The 23,685-nt window shown below is 45.3% G+C and overlaps 1 protein-coding gene across 3 annotated transcripts in view; it reads right to left on the bottom strand.

The window, feature by feature from the left end:
* TRANK1 (tetratricopeptide repeat and ankyrin repeat containing 1) overlaps positions 1–23,685 on the bottom strand; it is a 1,100,402-nt gene that overhangs the window by 441,099 nt on the left and 635,618 nt on the right. For all 3 annotated transcript variants that reach the window (XM_085607558.1, XM_085607559.1, XM_085607557.1), the window contains one exon: positions 712–897. In XM_085607558.1, the coding sequence (XP_085463684.1) occupies positions 712–897 (186 nt within the window). The remainder of the gene's footprint in view (positions 1–711; positions 898–23,685) is intronic.

Raw genomic sequence — 23,685 nt, 5'->3', positions numbered from 1 at the left:
CGAAACACCTGAAGTGGACTCACTGGACCACAGATTCATTCTGCAGCACTGAGCCATCTCTTTAATGAGCACAGAAGGAGGTATCATGTTTATAGCATGTTTAAGGAGAATAATCAGTGAAATGCATCACCTACCAATTTGCACAATCTGGCCAGGAATGCTACAGCACCAGACATTGGCATTATGTCATTTTCGTCACAGCATGAAGAAAGTCCTGAGAGGTATGTGTTGAATGGGAAGTCAAGCCAGGACTCCACATTGTGCAAACGACATGCAGTCCCAAATGGCAACAAAAAAAAAAAGAGTCGAGAAGAGACAACTGGCACTTAGATCAGGTCTGCAAAACTTTTACTCCGTAGGATCCCTTGCATTTTTTTTGTTCAATTTTGCAAAAGATATTTAAACTCTGACCTGCAACCAAGACAGCCTTTGAGTATGAAGCAAATGGTCTTAAGAGTAATCCTTTACTTCAGACTTTAAGTTTTAACAATTGAAATATCCGACGGTCAAATCAAAGAAAGGACCTCAATGACAACAGCATTTTGAAATAACCTTCAAGCAGTGAAAAATATATCTGATTTAATATCATGTTTAAAGAGAATGCCGACTCTGCTTCTAGGTGCTCGGATGGAGAGAAGGTTGTAAAACATTAGGTAATGGAGTACCAAGCATAAACAACCAGAAAAAGCATATCAAAACTAGAAGGCTTACCTATTTCAGTGTTTGCATTTAAAAGGATGGAAACTGAAGCATGTAGTGGTGTGTCACCTTCCACGACAGAAATACTCTGAGGATCTGCTCCTTTCAACAGTAGAAAATAAGCAGATTGAAAATCCCCCCTTTTTAAAGAAGTACGGAGAGGTTTTTCAGCATTAGCTCCATAACCGTCAGGAGAGGCTGTCGACAGAAAGAGAAACTTTTAGATAACATGCGCTCTTCAAATACAAGTTTAAAACAATATGAAATTGAAGTTTATAGCATGTCTCAAACCTGGTTGTAATATTTGATAGCAGTGATTTATGTAACATGGGTGAGGACTTCTTCCATCATCTTAAAATAATTAAAACAGTTCCACCACAGATGTCTTACTAATGATTACATCCGAATCAATATGAAATGAAAAAGTTAACTTTATGGTGACTCGGTTATTCCAAGTGCTTATTTTATATCTGCATTATAACCTTGTGGGTTTTTACCGGCTGACTATTAAAGGAGTTGGAACCAGCATTCTTAGTTGTTAATCGAGAGCTATGTGCAGCAGTAAGGCGCAAGCTTGTTTGCATCACATTCAACATGCCCCATGCCTCTGGTGATACACTGCCTTGCCAATTTCCATCATTATAAAAACTCATGCATGTGAATCGCCTAAACCATGGATATGGGGTCAGTCAAAGGGTGTGGCTAATGGGAATGAGCCTATAGACTAAGAGTAACAGTCAACTTAGAGGTAAATATAGCCTTGTCTTATGTTTTGGCTCTTTTCTATACTCAATTTTACAGTAGATTTTACATAAAATTAGAATCAGAAAGTGAGGGTGAAAAGACAGCATCGAGCAACTTTAGCACAGGCAAACGTAATGGTCAAATCTTGCATTGCTCGGCGAAGAATCCTCAGGAGAGTAGTGGAGGCACAATGTAAATTGCGTTGCTGATGTAGTTGTCTCTAAAAGGTACACTGTAATCTTTTTCCCAGTTGAATGTGTCCCAACACCGGATGGAGAATGGGCCCTTTCAGATTGAAGCAATGAGTTATCCATGAAGTAACACACATGACACCGTTGCCCTTAACAGCCGCTGAGCCTTCAAAATGTCGCAAAAAGCTTGCCTGATGAGCACAGATCCCTGGTTCTAAACAAGCAGGAGGACAAGGAGTTCTTGATGTTAACTATGATCAAAGGATCCTCTGTCGGGGAGGCACCGAGGAAAGGTGAACCCAAGCACAGATGAAAGTTTGGTAATACTTTAGGTACAAGGAAACGAAAGAGCCATCCTGTACTTAAGGACCATAGTGAAAACCTCAAAGAAGCAAAGTGGATGTAACCTGCATAAGCACCAGGCTGATTTATGGTAATCAAAATGTTACTTAACCGTTGATAAATATCATTCTGGTGGTCACTATCTAACTGCATTTTAATTCATTTTTTTAAAAATGTTCTCCAGGAGTCAAGCTGGATTTGCATTTTTTTCATAGGAACTGCTCCCAGGCATTGGCAGATGTCACCTAGTAATACAGAGCTAATATAAGATTGTAACAGTTTTTTATCAAGTTTACAAAACCCTTCACCTACATCCATTGGCCGGCGAGTTAGCAAAGATCGGAAGGTAGGGATGGAGGGAAAAAAGGGAAACTGAATCAGACATCATCAATGAACAGTAAATAAAGACAAACAATACATGTTCATATCACTTAATAGGACTCGTCACTCCATCTTTGTCCCCAAATCTGTAGTTGGGGTGGTGGGTGTAATCTGCAGTATACGCAAATATATGGGGCACGTGAGCTCCTGGTACACTCCTGAGAGATGCTTTATGCATGTTCCCCATCTTTTTCCAAACTTGGGAAGGGTGTGGTTGACAACAGCTGTTAATTTTTCCATCCCCCGTAAATCCCTCAGCTTTTGGAGCCAATCTGCATGCGTTGGGACTACATCGGTACCCCACTTTGATAGCAGGACTTGCTTCGCTGCACATAGCGCTTAAAGTGATGGCCTTGCCTTTGTTAGTGTGTAGTGGATATGTTTGTGTGTTGGGTAGTCCCAACAGGACATAGTTGGGAAAACAGGGTATTTCAGTATCAAACATCTGATCAATGTTAGACAGCACCTCCCTCCAATACCTATGCAGCTTGGGGCAAAGCCATAACAGGTGGGTGAGCGTGCCTGATTACGCGCAATGCCTCCAGCATGTGTCCCCTCGTCCTTTTTGCCACTGAGCTAGGCTAGCTGGGGTGTAGTACCAGTAGTGTGCTAATTTTAACAGCGTGACGGAGGCACTGGTAGCGGAAGTACGCGCGTGATGTAGGACGTCTCTCCATTCTTTGTCCATAAAACTGCTCTCACACCCAAGCTCCCATCTTTTCCTGGCCAGCGTATGCAAAGGGGTAGTCTGTGTATTTAAAAAGGAATATATGTCGGACAAAATGCGGGAGTCATCTTTTCTGGATAAAAGCCAACGTTCAAACAGCGTCAGTCGCCTGCTGGCATGTGGCCTAATATTGGGACATGTCACTCAGTGTCTGTTTGCCAAGTAGTGCCAATATTCTGAGTCTGGGAGCCCAAAGTCATGCTGGACTACTTTAAAATTCAACAGGGCTTTCACATCAAATAGATCCCCAATTTGTTTGCAATTTGCCTCCTGCCAATGTGTGAAGGCTTTCTCTTGTGTGGCCTGCGAAAAGTCTTGGTTCCCTATGACTGGTGTGAGTAGGGAAATCTGCGTAGAGAGCTGCTTAGAGGAGTACACCCTGTCCCAAACCCCCATCGTGGCTCTAACCATCGGTGATATGTAGACCCCGGGTGGTCGGTGTTTGCGCTGGAGCCATGGGATCTTCCAGATATGGACTCCCGCCACCGCCTGGTATAGGAAACACCAATGTTTCTCAGTCTTTGGGTGCTGCCATTCGACCATATAGCGTAATTGCGCAGCCTGGTAATACTTTGTCGATTTGGGATACCTAAGCCACCCTTGGCTATTGGCAGGTAGGCCCGCTCCATCGCCATTCGGGCCTGCTTACAAGCCCATATGAAGGACTCGAGTGACATCAGCAGTTTTTACAAAATAGGCGCAGGTGGCGCCAGCGGCATCACCTGCATGAGGTACAGAATTTTTGGCAGCAGGGTCATTTTGACAGCTACTATACGACCCATCCAGGAAATAGGACCACCATGGCAGGACTGAATGAGAGACCTCACTGTCTCTAAGAGATCTGAGTAATTATGTGTGACCGTGTCTTCTATGGAAGGGAGAATCTGAATGCCCAAATATTGAATTCCTCATTGCAACCACTGGAAAGGGAACTCTGATACCAACTGTTGGTGCTTGTCGTGCGGGATAGTGATATTGAGTGCTTGGGTCTTGATAGTATTCACCTTAAAACCTGAGACTTTACCAAATGCATTAAGTTCCTCCATGAGGGGAGGCAGTGAGTGGCGCGGGTTTGTGATGGCCAGCAGCATGTCATCAGTGTATAACGCTATTTTGTGGGATTGGCCTCCCATCCAGGCTCCCTCTTATCTGTGAGTGGTGGCGAATATGTTCCGCCAATGGCTCAATGTAGAGCGTGAATAGGAGTGGTGAGAGTGGACATCCCTGACAGGTCCCCCTAGAGATAGCAAAGGTCGGGGACTGTGTGTTGTTTACCTTAACCAAAGCTTTAGGCCCTGCGTACCCAGCCCAGATCCAGCGCCGAAATCTAGGGCCAATGCCCACCGTCTCCAGTACAGTCTGCAAGAATGGGCAATGAACGCGATCAAAGGCCTTTTTGGCGTCTATCGACAAAAACAAGGTTGGTTTTTGAGAGTGCCGCTTCTTATCAAGTAGGTGGAAAATCCTTTTGGTGTTGTCCCCACAGGAGCGACCTGGTATGAAGCCGGACTGATAAGGCTCAATCAGCCCCAGCATATATCCGCCCAGTCTGTCCGCTAGTATCCCTGTAAATATCTTTGCGTCTATGTTTAAAAGGGATAAGGGATGATAGGATGTGCAGAGTTGAGGATCTTTGCCTGGTTTGGACAACCCTGTTATTATTGCCATGCGCATGGATTCCGTAAGGTTCCCAGTCTCACTGAATGAGATGTGCAGCCGGGCTAATATTGGGGACAAGAGCGAGGCGAGGCATATTGTTTGTAAGAAGCTGATATAAACCTGTCCTGGAGCCTTTTCAAGTTGGAGTCTCTTTATCGCCTCTAGCACTTCCCGTTCTGTTATGTCCTTCTCCAGAAATGTAACGTTGGTGGCCTGTAGCTTTGGTATTGGGCCCTCTGCGATATAAGTCATGCAGTCCTCTGGAGACCTCCCCTCCGCCCTGTAAAGGTCCACGTAAATGCGTCCAAATTCCGCCGCTATGTCCTCATCCCTTGTGATAAGCTTATCGCTACTGTCTTTGAGGCCCTGCACGCGCCTTGAGTGTACCAGCGTTCGCAACCTGTGTGCCAACAGCTTCCCTGCTTTGTTTCCCCCGGCGTAGTATTTCTGCCGCGTTCTTAGTAACGCATACTCTGCAGCATCCATGTCCAGCGCTCCAAGCTGTTTGCGCGCTATAGTAACTTGTCGCTTGGTTTTGTGTGAGCCTGTGTGCCGATGAGCCTCCTCTAACTCTTTAAAGGTGCCCTCTAGGCTGGCACGTTTCAATGCTCGCTCTTTATTAAGACTGGCTGCTATTGCTATATACGTGCCTCTATTACCGCCTTAAGAGCCTCCCAGAGTGTCGCTATTGCCGTGTGTGGTGTATCGCTGATGGCGAGATAGTCCACAATCGCTTTCCACACTTCCTTATTTGCAGCGTCATAGGATAGCATTTTGGGGTTGAGACGCCACGATCCACCATTCCGACATGAAGTCGGTAGGTGCTGGTCTCGCTGGATGGGAGCGTGATCCGACAGGGATGCCACATCAATGGTGGCTTGTAATACTCTTGGGACCAATGGGGTCGAAATGAGAAAAGTCGATTCCATCATAAGAAGCTGAGAAAAAAAAGAGTAAGAGCATGTGGTCGGATGCAATGTCCGCCAAATGTCAGCCAACCCAGCCTCCGCAAGCCAGCATGTTCCCTGCGGGGTAAACATCTCTGTGTTCCCTGGCCGTGGGGGAGTTTGGTCTGTCACGGCATCCATTACCAAATTAAAGTCAACCCCAATTACAATGTTTGAGTCTGGAGATGCAAGCACTTCACCTAGCGCCTGAAGCATAAAGTGCTCTTGCTGTTCATCAGGTGCATTTATGGAGGCTATTGTGAGTGTCTGGTGGACGATAGACACCCTTAGGGACAGCAGACATCCCGCGATTTCGGACTGTACAGTAGTCATTTTCCCCCGAAAGTGTGTAGCTGGGGGGGGGAACATGGCAGCCGCTAGCTAGTGCGGGTCGCGAGTTCTCCTACGCCGGTGGTAGTGGAGGATTCGTAGGAAGTTAATTATGCCAGACAAATGGATTTCCTGAGCATGAATACAGTGCAGTGGTGTCGCGGGAGTTCGGACGACTGATTTCTTTTCGTTTTTCAAGTTGTTTCGGGTTCTTTCGCCAATCCGCGGTTACACAGTAGAAACGCTGTTGGGGGAACGCTGAGAGGAGTGTGGGCGGAGGCTGCAGCGCGGCTCAGTCGAAGCCGCAGCGTTGCCGCCAGGGTTGGTTTTCCGCGGAGAGGCAGTCCCAAACCTCAGGTCTTCGGCACTACAAACGACGGGAAGTGCATTCTGGAACGCGTTTCTCCAAGTCTGCGGGACCGGGGAGATGCCAACAGGAAACCCCGGATGACTCCGGTAAGGAGGAGGGAGCGGGACTTGCCGGAGGATTGCAGCGACTTCGAAAATAGGGCAGAAAACAACCAGCATAAAGTCACTACTTCTGTAAGCAAAGAAAAAAGAGGGAGGGTAAACTCCGCAGTTAAATCTACGAGTGCAGTAAACAGATACACTTTAAGGAGCAGAGGGGTTTGGGGCAAGGAGGATTTGGTTGCACTCACTACAGGGGAGCACCATCCCGAAGATACAGGTGGTTTCTCCACCTAAGCAAACTCACCAATCTGCAAGTAACTTGACTACATTAAAACTGAGTAAGGCGCCTGCAGAAAATACAGGCCATAATCCAAACAAGAAAAGACAAAGAAAAACCCTGAAAAAATGAAAATCACTCCCTCCCTACACTCTTATATCAAAGCACAGGTTCAGGGATCCCCCGTTACAGCAGACCCTCATTCTGGTCCTGTTCTTCTCAAGGACATTTCACCCAGGCAAAAGCAAGAGGAAGAAAGTATGGCAACTGATGCCAAAAAATCAATGGTAAATCAGATTCTATTAGAAAATAGATTCGACCCACTAGCAAACATGGACGAAAGTCTAGCCTTAGTCTCAGATAATGTAGGACCTATGGCTAAACAGAGCTCTACCGCCATTCTGCCATCTACAGAACCTCAACATCAGGGCATCTCCAGTGAACCGTTAAGGGTCACGGCTCCAACCAGTCCCTCTGATTTGGAAAATACAAAGTTGGCTTTGCTGAGTGAAGTTAGGGAGAGATTCGCCACATCCGAGCTTAACCAACAGAAAATACAAGGGCATTGTGAAGCAATGGAAGAGAAAATTAATAGTCTGGTAGATAAGAGTAGGGGCTATGGAATCTGCATATAAGGACGTCTCTATAAAAGTGGATTTTAATCAGGAAGAGATCCAGAAGCTGAAGAAAAGTGAACGAAACTTAGAGACAAATTAGAAACCCTTGAAAACAATGCAAGAAGGAACAATATAAGAATTTTAAATGTTGCCGAGGGACTTGAAGGAAGGGGATATTAAGGCCTTTGTAATCACTCTTCTAAAGGAGCATAACATGGATCTCGATAAAAACAAACTAGAAGAGGATGTTCAAAGAGTTCACCGAGACCCTTTTGTGCCTCGCCCAGGAACGAAAACAGCAAGAAGGATTTTAGTGAATTTTAAGACTTATTCACTAAAAGAAAGTATCCTATCTGGAGCATTAAAGGTTGGATCATATAAGAAAAGTGACTGGTCTTTCCGTATAAGGTCTGATATTTCTCGTACCACTTTGGATAGGCAGTGGGAGCTTGGTAAATATATCCAGGAGCTAAGAGATTTAGGCGCCACTGCAAACATTCGGTTCCCAGCATCCTTGAGGGCTATGAGGAATAGTAAGATGCACAACTTCAGGGACCCTAGTGAGGTGAAAGCTTTTATAGAGCAGATCAAGGCACAAGCGTTATAACAGTCATGTAAATTCGACCATCAAGACGTAGGAGAATTCATATGAGGTGTCTATAGTATACCTCTTGTTGGTAGGGAGGGTTCTCCAGGGAGGGTGGGGAGGGTCACAGGCAAAACATTTAAGTTTAGAAAAATACAAAAAATAGAGTCCCAAGGGGTGGGGGAGCACGTGGGAGAAAATCAACAAAAAAAAAAAAAAAGATCCTCGTATGTCACTTTCATTTTTTTGTGTTATGGAAGCCTCTCCCTTACGAGCGGCCGAGTTACCCAGGTTATCATCGGTTTACCACTCCCTTTTTTGGCAGGTTTTGATAATCCTAGACCTCTAAAAATCTTAGCATGGAATGTTAATGGGCTGAGGGTGGCACCAAGAAGGAGGAGGATATTGGAATATCTGAAGTTGAGTGATTCAGAGGTTATTCTTATTCAGGAAACCCATCTTTTAAAAGAAGAATGGTTGAAAATGTTAAAAAATCAACCATGGATAGAGCGCTGTATTTGCACTACGCAATCTGCCACAGTAAAGGGGGTAGCCATTCTTTTAAAAAAATCTTCTCAAAGCATCATCGGTGAAACCCTTGTAGATCCATTAGGTAGATGGGTAATTGCCAAGGCAAGGATCCAAGGCATATGGCTAGCCTTTGTAGGTTAGGATCGTCCAAATCTGGAAAATCCAACCCCCCTACGCCCTTTATTCTTGCACTTAGTGGAGCTAAATGAACCTATGATCATGGGGGATTATTTTAATCTTGTTCTTGACCTAGCCCATGACACAACCTCTAGGAGGGCAGCCGTAGCTGTACCTAAAATGAGAACAGCCCTGAAACACATAATCCAGGACCCGGGCCTTGTCGATATTTGGACACTTAAGGGTGTGAAGAGCTGGGCAGAGTTGGGTAAATTTACCTTTCATAATAAAAAACACGGTCACCGATCCAAGATTGATTTTTTCCTGTTAACCTCTGCAATCAGTAATCATACTAAAAGTGTTACTCATATTCCGGAACATCTATCCGATCATTCAGCAGTTTTTCTTCAACTTATGTTCAAACATAAGGCACTGGAACGGCACTGGACTTTGAAACGATCCATACTTTTAGATGTTTCAGTAATTGACAACTTGAAAAAGTCAACAAAGGAGTTTTTTTTCTTTAATCTTGACTCTGCACCATTAAATAAGGTATGGGACACATAGAACGCCTATCTTAGAGGCATCCTAGCCAGCTTAAATGCATCGCAAAATAGAAAGGTCAAGAATGAGATTACATCTTTAGAAGAATCAATCAAAATAATACAAGGAAATATAGGACGCATTTCAAATTTATCTAGTAGAGTGCACTTAGAAAACGAGTTAGCAAAGGCAAAGACCAATTTAGCTGACTACTTGGAAGTTAGGGTGAAACAAAAATGGGAAGTAAGTAAACTTGCTAATTATGAATACAGGGAAGGATGTGGAAAACTTTTGGCCTGAAAGGTTAAAGCTAACCAGGCCAGAAGCTTTATTAAAGAACTAAAATGCCAATCCACTGGTAATATCTCTGAGAAATGGGTGATCGAACAGGCATTTGTTCATTTTTTTCAGGAATTATATACAGAAGATATAGATCCGAATAAGGATCATATGACAGCGTTTTTTTGCGATTTGGATCTCCCACTCCTGAGTGAAGAAACTAGAGATGAACTGTCTGTCCCCTTTAGATTAGCAGAAATTTATAGCGCAATAAATAGCTTAAAAAAGGGTAAAGCTGCAGGGCCGGACGCTCTCCCGAACAAAATCTATTACCTCTTGAAAGAACAGCTGTCTCCTGTATTGCTCAAACTTTTTAATACAGCTTATATTCTAAAACAAGAGCTTCCTACTTCTTGGGACTTAGCCACTATAATCCTTCTACTTAAGCCCAATAAGAACTCAAGGGCTTGTGAATCGTATATGCCGATCTCCCTTCTTAATAGCGATTATAAACTACATACACAGATTCTTACTAAAAGGTTAGATCGGATGGTAGGTCTATTAATTCATAGCAATCAAAAGGGTTTTATAAATCGGAGGCATCTAAACAATTTGAATCATGAGTTAATAGGCACAATAGACCTAGCAACAGAATAGGGTAGACCCCTAACGGTGATGACAAATGACGCAGCTAAAGCGTTTGAAAGGGTCAACTGGCCTTTTCTCCAAGAGGTGATACAGCGTTTTAATTTGGGGCAAACTTTTGTGTCAGCAATTAAGGCCTTTTACAAAAACCCATCCGCCCAAGTGCTAGTAAACGGGAATCTTTCCAAACAAGTCAAGATTGGAAGGGGCTCCAGACAGGAATGCCCCCTTTCTCCTTTGTTATTCAATTTATATATTGAGCCGTTGGCTATTAAATTAAGCGCATGCAGGAATATTTTACCATTCTCTTGCAATGGGTGGGAAAAGAAGATAGGGCTCTTTGCTGATGACTTGATCATCTTTACGGGCCACTTACACCTGTCAATATCAGCTATATGGGAAACGTGAGAGCATTTTGGTAAGCTATCAGGTTATGCTGTCAATCCATTGAAAACTGAAACTGAGATCATGCAATCGAATACAAACTACCAGAGTGATTTAGTTAGACAAAATATCAGATATTTATGGATTGAAGTGGTCCAAAAGTTGGAGTTATTAGCAAAAGCGAACTTTGACAAGGTTACTTCCAAAGTCAAGAAACTATTTCAGAGGTGGAACTCCTTACCTTTTTTAGGCAAGTCTAACCTTTTAAAAATGTCCATCCTACCTAAATATACCTTCTTATTCAATTTCCTTAAAATTTAAGAAGGATTGGATAAAGAAAGTACAAGGACTCTTCTCCAGCTTCATATGGGGGAATAAAAGACCCAGAATAGCCTGGCAGAAATTTAGGGAGAAAAAAGAAAATGGTGGTATAGCAAGCCCAGATCTTCTGCAATATCAAAGAGCTTTTCACTTAAAAATCTTCAGGCAATTGCTGAAAGATACCCCCGACCTTTCACCACTTTTCAGAGCACTTACGGTTGGCCCTCCGGATCTATCTATTTTTTTTTTCTTTTTCAATTTGGAGACCCCAATTAAAAAAAAAAAGTGAGACTAAGGACTCTACAGGTGGCATGTAAAGTATGGTATCAAATCAGGGTAGTATTACAGATCCCATATTATAGCTATTATGCCCATATCTGGAGATCTCCTGGAACGCCAGCCTGCCTACAAGACTCTCTTGCGGCTCTTATAAAAGAAAAAGGAATTTTTAGGTGGGGTCAGTAGTTGGAGGGTGTGGATTTAATTTCTTGGCAAAAAATCCAAGAGATTTCAGATGGCTCTGTCTCCAAATTCAAATACTACCAACTATCAAGCTGGGTTAAAAAGTTAAGAAAATGAGGAAAGGGAAATTATGTTTATTAATCTAAAATAGCCCTGCACCCTCCGGGACAAAAGGAGGTTTCACTATGGTATTGTATTTTGATACAACCTCTAGAAGACCCACATGCTTGGTTTAAAATGACTTGGAGGAAGGAACTGCCGGAGTACGATTTCGATGCACTATGGCAAGTATCTTTATCTCTTTTATGGTACTGTGTGAAATCTGCACCTCTAAGAACAAACCACCTCTTCACTATCCACAAGGCATACTGGACCCCCCAAAGATTGGCAAAGATGGGCTCGCAAGATAGGAGGAAATGCCCAAAGTGTGGTGAAATAAATGCAGACGAAGCACATATGTTCTGGCGGTATCCTTCCATCCAAACATTCTGGGAGAAAGTGGGCATAACGCTGTCGGGTATTGTGGGTCAAGAAGTAAAGGTGAGTCTTGCAATAGTTATTTTTGGGATAATCCCGGTTGAGGAGTCCATCATCAGTTTATCTAAAGCACTTATTTTCACCTTAGTTCTTTTGGCGCATAGAGAGCTGTGCATTAAATGGATTTTACCTGTTCCTCCTCTTGAATGTGAGTGGGTTAACTCGATACAAAGAATAGCTAAAATGGATAGGGCAACTCAGAATACGAATAGAACAAAATTTTGGAGCTTGTTGGATAATTGGTTCAAGATAGTATATCCTTAAACAAGATAGCCTCTTTAACTTTTGTATCCATTTTCTTTTTTCTTTAACCTTCTGTTTCTCTTTTCTCCTTTCAATGCATATTATTATGGTTTGTAATCAGTCCAATGATTATCAACAATCAGAAATACAGGTTGTTTGACTTTACACTTGAGTGTGCAAGACGGATTGGCACTTCCGGTGAGGCAAATCCGCAAGTACCTGTAGACCTGGAGTAAAAGGAAGGACGACAAGGTTGGGAGATCCCGAGATGTTAAACATCCTCCATATCGGAGTGATCGAGTATCTTACCTTTCCCAATTGTACGCGAGAAAGTCGGAATATTCCTTTATCTCCAATACAAACTGATTTAACAAATGAGGACGAAAAAAAAAATAAGAAAGTGTATAGCTACCAGGATTGCCACTCCTGCCTTCTTCCCTTGACCAGAGGACCAAAACTGACGGTCGAACCATCTGGAGTGCATTCTGTTCCAATCTTTTTTTCATAAGATGGGTATCCTGTAACAAACATATGTCACACTGGGTTGCCCATAGCTGACATAAGAGTGCTATTCTTTGAGTTGGCGAGTGAAGACCCCTTACATTTAAGCTAACTATACGTACCATGTCCTTGTGGGAATTTTACTGCTGACCACATCCCCACTCTGCCACCCATAACCACCTACTTGGACCTGTATGTAGAGAGTGACCACAGGAAGGAGCGCTGAGCATGAGTGCATATAAATAACATAATAACACTAACAAATAATAAAACAAATACACCAATCGGTGCACAACTTTTCTGTATTGAGGGTCCATGTCGGCTGTCGTCCGTCGCAGCATACAGAAAATAGTGAGGGAGTCCACAGCTCCCGCCACAACCGGTTAGCAGTCATAGAGATATGTATGCATCCCATGGGGAGCTAGCCAGGCCCCTGCAAGTGGATTCAAGGGCGATTCACGGTGCCGTCAATTGGTTTCTCTTTCCGGAGATCGTTGCTGCTCTGTTAGCTGTTGTAGCAGGGCTGAGCGCTCCTTGATGTTTTGGTTTTTGTTGGCCTACTTTCTTTCTGTTGCGGGCATTTTTTTAAATGCCGTCCTCGTCTCGAGCTTTGAGTAGGCAGCTGTGCTAGTGGACATTGGGACAAGGATTCCCCATCGATATCTATACCCAGTATGTCTGCTGCTTACAGGGGTGTGCGTACTGCTTTGCGTCTCACCTCACATACAGGCGGAATGGATGGCCCCACTTATACTACACCCCTTTTTCCCTCAGGAATTCTGTCACCGGTTTCATTGCTCGTCGCCTCTGGAGTGTGATGTCTGAGGGATCCAGATAGTCGGATTTTATTACCCTCGAAAAGGACATGGAGTTGGTCGCGCACTGCCGCCATTAATGTTTCTTTGTGCTTATAGGTGTGAAAGCACTTAAGAATGGCTTGAGGGGCTCCTGGAGACGCTGAGGGACGGCCTGCCCTGCGGGTACGATGCAGTAAGAGGTCTCTCCTCTCCAAATTCAGCACTATTTGGCAGAAGAGGCACAACACATATTCCTCCAAAAGCCCCGCATCTGCCTGGAATGGCACTCCTTTGATACGAATGTTTGATCTGCGGGAACTGTTTTCCAAGTCTTCAAGATGGAAATTGAGATCAGCGTTGCAGTCCCTAAGTTCCGTGAACTCTCGGCGGTATGCTTCTAGTTCCTCTTCTCTGGCGTCCCCAGCTCGTTCCACAGAGTCCACTCTCTGTTCCAATTCCCCCATATCATGGCGCAGTTCCTTGACCTCTGCGGTTACTTCTGTACGGAGGGCCGCAATGTCGTCTGTAAGAGACTGGCTCTATAAATACTGCACCAAAATGAGGTACAGTGTGCATAGAGTCCAAGAGTCCCCAAAGGTAGGCAGAGGTTAAAGTTAGTTAGAACCTTACTCTCTAATAGTGGTAGCTTGATTGAGCAGTAAGGCAGTGTCAGTGGACAGTGTTAAGCATTTGATGTACCCTCTCAGTCAGCAAATGAATTCACACAATCAAGAACTGAACTCTAGGCCAATTGGTATTGTATAAGAAAATACTGTTTATTTTTAGAACCAAGCAAGCCTGGTACTGGTAAGCATTAAACACTTTTTAGTAACAAGTTACAGGATATAGGACAGTTGAAAAATGCAATAGGAATTGTACTTTGTTTGATTTACAGAGGAGCAGTAGTATGCAACACTTAGCAAATACAGTACATTGGAATGAATAGGTTTTTTCAGTAAATTGCAGGTAAGTTACGTTTTACGTTACTTTTCTAACTCAGTGCTGGATACCTAGATTCAGCACTGGGACATTTCCTACAAACAGGTAAGCAATTACGTTTTGGCTATTCGCATGATGTTTAAAGAACATTGTCAGTTTTCAAAACTCCACACTTAAAAACTTTTTGGAGCAGTACATTGAAATGAATTTGCTTCGACAATAAATTGCATGCAAGTTACTTTTCACGTTACTTTTCTAACTCAGTGCTGGATACCTAGATTCAGCACTGGGACATTTCCTGCAAACAGGTGAGTAAACACGTTTTGGTTATTTGTGCGATTTTTAAAGAATATTTTTAGGTTTCAAAACTCCACATTAGAAACTTTTTGGAGAAAAAGTGTCAATGTTATCCTATGGAAGAAAAACAGGTTAACGGTTCACAGGTAGTAATCGACTGTGGGAGTTAAGGTTCCGGAGTTAGACTCGGAGGTCTCCCAGGGTCAGTGATGCACTGCTGTTGCACCCTCAGCGGCACTAGGGCCGGCCTGGTGCAGAGTGTTGAGGACCAATGTTATCCAATGGGGGGTAGGGGGCCTCCGGTTGGTTGCTGCTGGCAAGCAGGCAACTGGGTTGTGGGAGCAAAGCTCCTAGGGTTAAGCTCAAGGCAAGTTGGGGACCAGAGTAGCACCAAAGGTGCACCCTCAGCTGCACTAGGGCGGCCGGGTGCAGGGGGCTATTTTGAGGTTGAGCGCCCTGTTTTCAATGGAGATTCTCCAGGACAAAAACACTGCAGGCTCGGGGATGAGGATCTTCTAGGTGCGACCACCACTTCGCGGGGAAAGTTGGGATGTCGTGAGTTGGTTAGGCACCATTGGTTTGGGCACACAAGGCAGTGGGGCGTCAGGTGCAGGGGTGCCTTGCAACGTCTGATTTTCTTACCCGCTCTGGTCACGGTAGGGAGGGGTTCTCTGGATTGATGCTGCAGGTGTCGTCTGGAGGCTTAAGGCAGGTCAGGGGTCCCTGGATCTCAGGTCAAGATCGCTGGGGGAACCTCCTCGTAGTGTTTTTCCACTCGAGCTCGGGACGGGTTTGGCGGGTGCAGAGTGGGCTGGATTTGCAGTCTCTGGCTGGCACCAGAAGCTGCAGTTTAAACAGGTTCTGTGTTCACGGGAGAAACAGTCTGGGAAGTGAAGGCAGGCAGGTCCTCCGGAGTTTGTGAGGTTGCTGGCTGCTGGACACGCCGGTATTTTGCAGGAGCAGGTTTGAGGGGAGACAGATAAAACACACTAGCCCCAGTGTATAACTAGAGGCACAGGGCGCTAGGAGCTAGCCAGCCTCCAACACATAATGTTAAACACAAGTGGGGCTGCTCCTAGTGAAGTGACCTACAGGTGCTTAGAAATTAGTAGTCAATGTGGACATCTCACAAAAAGTGAAGGACTGGCCTCACACACCACCTGGTGTCATGCTTCATCATTGGCCGTCCTCTCCCCCTAAAAACTTGGTTTGATAGAGGGTGGGCATACACCTGACGACAGAGATGCACTTCTTAACTAAGTGGGGGCCCGTGATTGGTGAATGCGATTTAAAAACCCTTACAGTTGTCACAAAAATTACTTTTAATAAACAATGCAACTGTATGGTATTACAAGAAGTGTACGGTGACCTAGGGAATTAATTTTCCCCTCACCATGATATGTATGTTCAACATGTTTCTACCTTACGTCCCCTCAGGGTACACGACATTCATCAGGACCTGTCTTACAGTGGGCTCCGTCTTTATAAATGAATATTAAAGATTAACCACTTGGTGGGGTGTCTATCACTCCACACTGGTATGGGACTCCAAGTCTAGCCTGTAGGAGAAATGAAAAAGAAAAAAACACAAACATGACATGTAGTTGTTCACTGGTCACTTACAAGAGACCATCCAGTACCACACTGCTTAGCGCGCGTATTTTAAAAGTGCATGACATGTGCCACTCATACGTGCAGGTCCTTCGAGGTTTGTGAGGTTGCTGGCTGCTGGACACGCCGGGATTTTGCAGGAGCAGGTTTGAGGGAGAGACAGGCCTGTAGGGCTGGGGCCAAGTTAGTGGGTGTCGTCCTCTTGTTAGCTCCACACGGCTCTTCGTCCTTCTTTTCTTCTTGTAGGTAGGCTGGATCTGAGGAAGGAAGGTTCAGGGTGCCCCCTAAATACTAAATTTAGGGGTGTTACAGGTAGGTAAAGGGCAGGGACCAATGGGTTCCTTCCCTGGGGTGGGTACACCACCCTTTTCTGCCACTCTCCAGTGGGAGGGGGCAGGAGCCTGTCCCTGGTTGCCTGGGTTCCCCCATCCTCAAGATGGCGGGGACTCAAGGTTGTGCTTCACCTCGCCTCCCCCAACTTAGGGGTGGAGTTGGCAGAGGTTGGCACTCCTCTCTTCCTCACTTGTTTTTTCCGCCGGTTCTCCTACCCAAAGTGGGGGGTAGAACCAGTGGGGACCAGTTGTCTGGAGAGGCTCACAAAGGCGGCAGGCCTTTGAAGCTTCTTCGTGAATCCTGCCCATCCTGGGGGAGGAGGCTTGACACCTCATCCCAGGATGTTCATTGTTTCAGGCCCCCGATAGCAGGAGCTCTCGACCCAGGGGTCCAGAAACATGTCTGGTGGTGGCAGCCTAGGCAGCCACTCAGTCAGGTCACTAGAAGTTGGTCGAGTTTCAGGGGGCATCTCTAAGATGCCCTCTGCTGTGCATTTTACATTAAATTCCAAACTGGCATCAGTGTGTGTTTAATGTGCTGAGAAGCTTGATACCAAACTTCCCAGTCTTCAGTGTAGCCATTAATTATGGTGTTGTGGAGTTCGTAATGACAAACTCCCAGCACCATATATTCTTGCAGCACTGCACGTACAGTGCCCAGGAATGGGCTTGGGTACTGTAGGGGTACAGGGCTCATGCTCCTGTACCCTCACCACTGGCATAGGGCACCCAGCTAGAGGGGTGACTGATGTATGCCAGGGCAGTTGTTTGTGGGCATGGCACACAGGGATGTGTGCCATGTCGACTCTTCACTTTGTTCTGCACCAAAGCACACAGTCTGCAAAGGCAGTGCGTGAGTGTCAGGGTACCGGGCCTCTGAGGGTGGCACAATAAGTGCTGCAGCCCTTAGAGGCCTTTTCTAGTCACAGTGCCCTGGGTACCTGTGGTACCATTTACCCGGGGCTGACGTGTGGCCAGAGATGCCAATTGGGTTAAGCTTCAATGCAGATTTAGGGAAGGAACATAGGCCCTGGGTACCTGATTAGCAGGGGGCCCAGGGCACACTCAGTCAAAGAACATCAGCAATTCAGCAAAAAGTGGGGGCATACCATGCAAGAAAGTGGGCACTTTCTCACATCGTCTCTCAGTGTGCCAAAGAGTGCCTCCATAAAGCCTCGTGTAATGGGTGCCTCCTCATTTATCTCCTGCTGTGTTGATGCGCTTGCTTCCACCTTGTTTGGAGAGGTCGAAGTAGTCTCCGCTTTCTAAGCAGTGCCCTTGGCCAGAAGGTCTTTGATGCTGGGCGTTTCCTTCTTAGACCTAGCGCTGGTCATTATGGTAGCTTGGCGCTCGCCAACCAGGCCGCGTGGTCTCGGAGGTTGTGGTACGAGGCGAAGCCAGACAGTCCGGTTGCAGTAGTCTCTGAGTCTTTTATGACCATCTGGTGCCTTATTCCTGCTGACGCGGTAGCGCTGTCACAAAGGGCCCCCTCACTGTGCAGCGTGAGCGACTCACTCCTTTACCACCACCTGAGTGCCTAAGTTCTCTAGTGGACTTCCAGACTGTTTCATGGACACCAGGCATCTACAATCACAGTAGCAATCCTGATGTGGACAGTCAGGCCTCCTAATAAAAAATGCCACTGGAAACCATCCGGGGAACCTTGTCCTCTGCGGTAACTCAGCACCCAGTGTGGCCCGAGCGTCCAGACAGCCCGAGTTACTTCTGCTGTCCTCCCCTGCCTCGTTGATCGCAGCTGGGGCCCTCCTAAGCCGCACCTCTCCCCAGTAAGCGTGCTTACGGCAGGGATATCAGGCATTGTCTGCTGCTGCACGCACCCGCGGCAATATGGGGCAATGCAGAAGAGGCGAGGCGGGGGAGCGAGGGTCGCTAGATTTTGCTGCTGCTGACGCACTCTTCCAAGGCAGCCCCTCCATGCAGCTCGGCACCGCTACCTCCCTTCCGTTGACGTCCCTTCTTACCGCCAGCCGGTCCCACTTCGTCTGCAGGTACTCGCTGCTGCTGCGGTGGGCGCTATGAAAGGCCATGAGGGGTCCTGAGCTATTTCTTTTCTCTTCCTTGCTCAATGCTGGCGGCCTGGGGCAGCCACGCTCCGAGTCCGCCCTGCCGGCCTTCGATGCCCTACTGACTTCACCTCCGCGTCATTTCCCTGTCAGGAAGCCGGTCGTGTTCAATGAGGCAAACTTGGGGCGGCCGCGGTAGACACCACCAAACTCAAGGTAGCTCCGCACCACTTCTTGTAGCTGCGCTGACAGACTGGGGCTCCCGTTCCCAAGCACAGCTTCTCGTTAGGGCGCCGTGCTGTGCCTTCCACTTCAGCGCCATTTTGGGAGGCTGCTGACCAGCCACCTCCCATCTTCCAGCGTGCGGCCCGGTCACAGCAGGCGCTGTAAAGTTCAGCAAAAGTCACCAGGCGGATCCACACACATTCCGCACCAGGTGCTGCAAAGTTGGGGTTGCCACTCCCCCAGGAACCGCTGTTGCACCGCCCAGTGTGGCAGAGCTCCGTAGTTAAGTTACTGAACGGGCGCCATCTTGGTCACGCCCCTCATACAGAACTAATATAAAGGTACCTCTGAAAGTTAAACAGGGTTGTTTAAAGACCTACCCCTGAGCGTGGACGTCAGTTTTTCTTACAAACTCTCCTGCAATCCCAGACCTGCATTGACTATGATATTTTGACAGTGTAAAACATCTAACGTGGAACCTTCGCAGAACCCGAAAATTCTATTACAAAGAACGCAAATGAGGAAAGGTAATGAGGACTATGCGTTTAGACACAGTATGCACTATAAAGAGTATTAGAGAAGGAAAGTTACTTTTTCTACTGATAGATAAGGCAAACCACATATTTTTCACTGTTTGAATAGATACCAAAATAGTACTTACCAAAAAGTAGAGGGTCTGAAGAGTGGACTTACAAAAGGAAGTCGTGCAATATCGAGGAGGTAAATGGGGCTCCCCCTGAGGAAATGATTGCTGAGACAGTAATGAACGTGTGTACTGATGCTCATGTAGCTGGCTGGCAGGTGCCCAACACTGGAATACCTCTTGTCAGTGTCATCGTGGTGGCCTTGGCTCTGATGGAATGAGCTCAAAGGCGATGAGGAGGCTCCTTTTGGAACAGAGTGTAGCATGGTTTATGCACTGGGTGATCAACTGGGACAAAGTTAGTTTGTGGACCACTTTTATGCACTTCGCATCAGCAAAGCAGTTGGAAAAAAACAGCTGATCATCCACTCAGTGCTCCTTTGAGTCATCAATGTAAAAACTCTTTTTGAGTCCAGCAAATTAAGCCTTTACTCCTCAGAGGGGTGAAGAGTAGTGAAAAGGCAGGGTGAGTGAAAGACTATTCCATGTGGTGAGCAACACCACCTTCAAGAAGGAAGCACAAGTTGGTAGCACCAACTTGTGTGAAAAAAAGTTGTATGGAAGTTGAACAGAAAGCGTTAGTAGCCCAGACACAGCACACAGAAGTAATTGCAATGAGGTATACCATCTTGTCAGAAATTGCAAGAAGCATCTGTGCAAAGGCTCGAGGGAAAAGCACATCAAGAATAGGAGGCCCAAATTAAGGTCCAATTATGTATAATAAAGAACACTGCAAAATCCTGCTGGTCCAGATATAAAACAAAAATCAAAGCATAAGATAGCTTGGCCTGAAGAGGATCATCTTGGCAGTGTTGATTGTGGAGATTTAGATGGAGAACTATACCTTGTTGCTGAAACAGGGAGCCCTCCCAAAAAGGTAGGCAGATCATAGGGCACATGCTCAGAGTCAGCAGGACACAGTACCACACTCTCCTGGTCCAAAATGGGTCTATCAGCATGACCAGGTCCCAGTCATTCATGATCTTCTTCAGAACCCATGGCAGGAGTGGCAGGGATAAGAAAGAGTACCGAAGAGTGGAGTCCCACTGGAGGTGGAACACTTCTCCCACAGAACCTTGAGGTAGAAACTCCAGCACAAAGTAATCATGGCACTATGTTTCTGTAGTGACAAAATGATCCTGCTAAAGGTGCTGATCCTCACAAGGTGGCAGACTGAAGGAACATTCAATCCTACAAAGCCAATGATAGTAAGCAGTGCTGGTGAGAGTGGGTGTCCCCATATTTCGTGACACAGAAAAAAGCTGTGATGTCTGTGTGGATCACTACCAATCTGGATCTCCCACTAAGGAGGCCTTCCGTGCTTAACTGGCTTCTGATCAAACATGTTTATATGCATTGGGATGTATATGATTTGAAAAGGTGAAGTATTCCCTGAAATGTGTCCTCTACCCATACTCTTAGGAGTCCAAGTGATAACATGTTGCAGCTAGGACAGACAGAAGAGGCATCTTACTGAGAGTTATAGAACAAAGGATCATACCTCCAAGGTTGGAACCAGAGATAGACAGAATCACAAGGCATTTGACTGGCCTCTGCATCCAGCCAAAGCTCTGAGAAAGCCTGGAGTCCACTCCCAAGTGCAAGTTTACAGAATTGCTGGCTGGAGCGAACGGAGACTTGCTTCTCTGACCTGCTTCTGAGGAAGGAAACTGGCTTGGTTTCTTAGTGCAACTGGCATGGAGCAGTGCACACAGGAGAGACTGTTTAAACCCTTTGATACAATGGAAACTTTGGGACCTCCTCTCTTAGGCAAGCTTCAGACCGAACTAGATGTTGCACTGGAATGCCCAGAACAGCTGAGCTTTTGATGCTTGAAAAGCCCTCCAGGTCCCAGGAGCTTCAAAATCATTGCATTGGTCTTACCTGCAGGACCAGGTTAGAGCAAGCTGTCTTGTTACAGAGCAAAAGGCTACGCTCAAGAATTTCCACCTTCAAAAAAGCGTCGCCCCACCACTTACACAGAACCAGTGAGGGTGGCATCCAAATAGAATAATACAGCCTCCCTAGCAAAGTCTGTCCAGAGGCTCAGGGAACTTCCACTCTGACTGTAGGATACACATGTTCTACTGTTCTTACTAGTACCAGTAGTACCGCCTGCACAGAATCCTCGTGAACTAACCCATCATGCATCAACTCCTGAAGGATCCATGTGCCAGCAGTCTCCATTTAAATAGTGGGGCTTAAGGTAGCAAAAAGTATCAGTTAACCACACTGTGCCAGTTTTAGGCTGTGCTCTACAGTGGAGGACTGCTTCTAAATAAACACTGCTTGTCATCGAGTAGTGGACATCTGCATCCTAAAGGCTGAGCTTGAGTGCCATGTGCAGATACTAGCCTCTGGTGGTACTTTGTTTTTAATACAAACTGGAAAAACAAGAGAAAGCCAAAATATTTGGCCAATAAACATAAGAGAAATGTGTGTCACAGCAGATTAGGGATAATCATTCACTGGTTTGGGGGCATATCTTACTGTTGTTGCAATTTGTGCATAACATTTAAATTCATTTGGGCTAACTCACCACACAACCGTTATTCTAGCATAGCAAGCAGTTATTCTAGCATAGCAAGCAAAACCTCAATGTGGCAGAAAAAGAAAACCTTGAAAGTCACGCATAGAGAAGCAATATTTACATTACGTGATTGGCGGTGGGCCAGAAAGAGGTGTATGAAGAAAATATTTTATCATCTGCTAAACTACCCTAAGGTTTTGCACACTGAACAGAGGAAAACAAGAGTCAATGAGATCATGTCCTAACCTTAAAATACCCAATGGCCTAGTGCTTGACAGTTTTATAACTGTGCAAGAACAATTACAAAAATACTTGTTGTTTCCCGGTACATGCATATGTATCAAAAGATTATTACAAAGAGACATCCCACAATTCCCTTTACTAACATGGAACATTTTAAATAGAACTATCAAGTAGAAAAAGTGACCGTATACATCAACCATTTAAGGGTCAACCTATTAATGTGTGTATGGCCAGTGGACAGATACATCTCTGTCGTGGACAAATGTCAGAGACAGAAGAGTCACATTAATAAAATTTACTTCTACACTGCATATCTCTAACCCCTCAGTGGCAGCCTACGGACCATCAACGTTCTCTTAAACTACTGACTAAGATTAAGAATTGATCAATGTCAGATGTCTGTAAGTAGACAAAGCTGTTCTTCGGTTTCAAAATGCACAACGTGTTCCCCATATTGACAACACTTATTAGATGATCAGCATCTTCGTGATGACACACTGCAACATGATCCAGAGTACAGCTCTTAGTTCATTCTGGAGAACGGTAGCAACATATAAATCCAGTGCCTAATGGAGATTAAAATCCAAAGCCTTTTAGTTATATTTTTTCCATTATTGAAAATTAAGTATTAGCAAAGGAGCACACTAAACAGACACTTAACATTTTAGAGAAACTCTAACCAACCCAAAGGGCATCAGCATTTATAGTTGGCCACCGTGTACGGGGTAGGAATTACAGAACTCCAGCCAGCATAATACCAGAATAATGTAGAATTAAATTAACTCTCTTCTGGAGATCATTGGGTAACAGGGTGATGGATAATAAAGTGTCACGTGGGTACACTAGGTCTGGTTAAGTAACGCCCATTTACATGCTCACCTTCTTAAGGTGTCTTCTCTCCCTAATCCCAATCACATTTGACCCACATTAATTTGAGTGCACATACAGGACAATATTCTTCTAACTCAGTTTTGCTTAGACTACCACTTCGTAGGAACTCTAACAGAACACCTTGAACATTCTATACACGGGATAAGTTCATCATGCAAGATGCTATTTATTTTGGCCGCTCAGAGACAGAGCTTTCACAATAGAATAAACAATAGAGGCCTGGCTAGGGCTTTGGCATGGTAATAAGTATGATGTTATACATATATGACATCAAGCCTTGTTTAGACAGAGGAGCATTTCACAGGCACTGAGAGGTTGATCCATGCCGGAATTATAGATCAGCTGATTACCGTTTACCTCACGAGAGGGACGCTGTCCAGCTCTACAACAACACGGGCAGCTTGATGACACTAACCCACAGGTAATGGGGAGTTAGATCACCATACAGGTATCTGGCAGATTTACTCACCCTAGACATGATCGGTTAGGATGCGTTAGGCTGGAGTACAATATATTACAGTAGTTGTGTGCAATCATATAGTCTCTCTAATAAGCAAAATGGTTGAACGTTTAACTTTTTCACCATTCTCGTAATGCTAAGCACATTATTCTGTTTCCTTCTGTTGATTATTGCAGCCCAGGTATTTTCCTCAAAAATCACAATACTTCCTGTGTCTTA

This window comes from Triturus cristatus, chromosome 5_2 (assembly GCF_964204655.1).
Source record: "Triturus cristatus chromosome 5_2, aTriCri1.1, whole genome shotgun sequence".
Lineage (NCBI taxonomy): Eukaryota > Metazoa > Chordata > Amphibia > Caudata > Salamandridae > Triturus > Triturus cristatus.
Note: the sequence above shows the minus strand (reverse complement) of the source record. Positions and strands in the feature narration are given on the sequence as shown.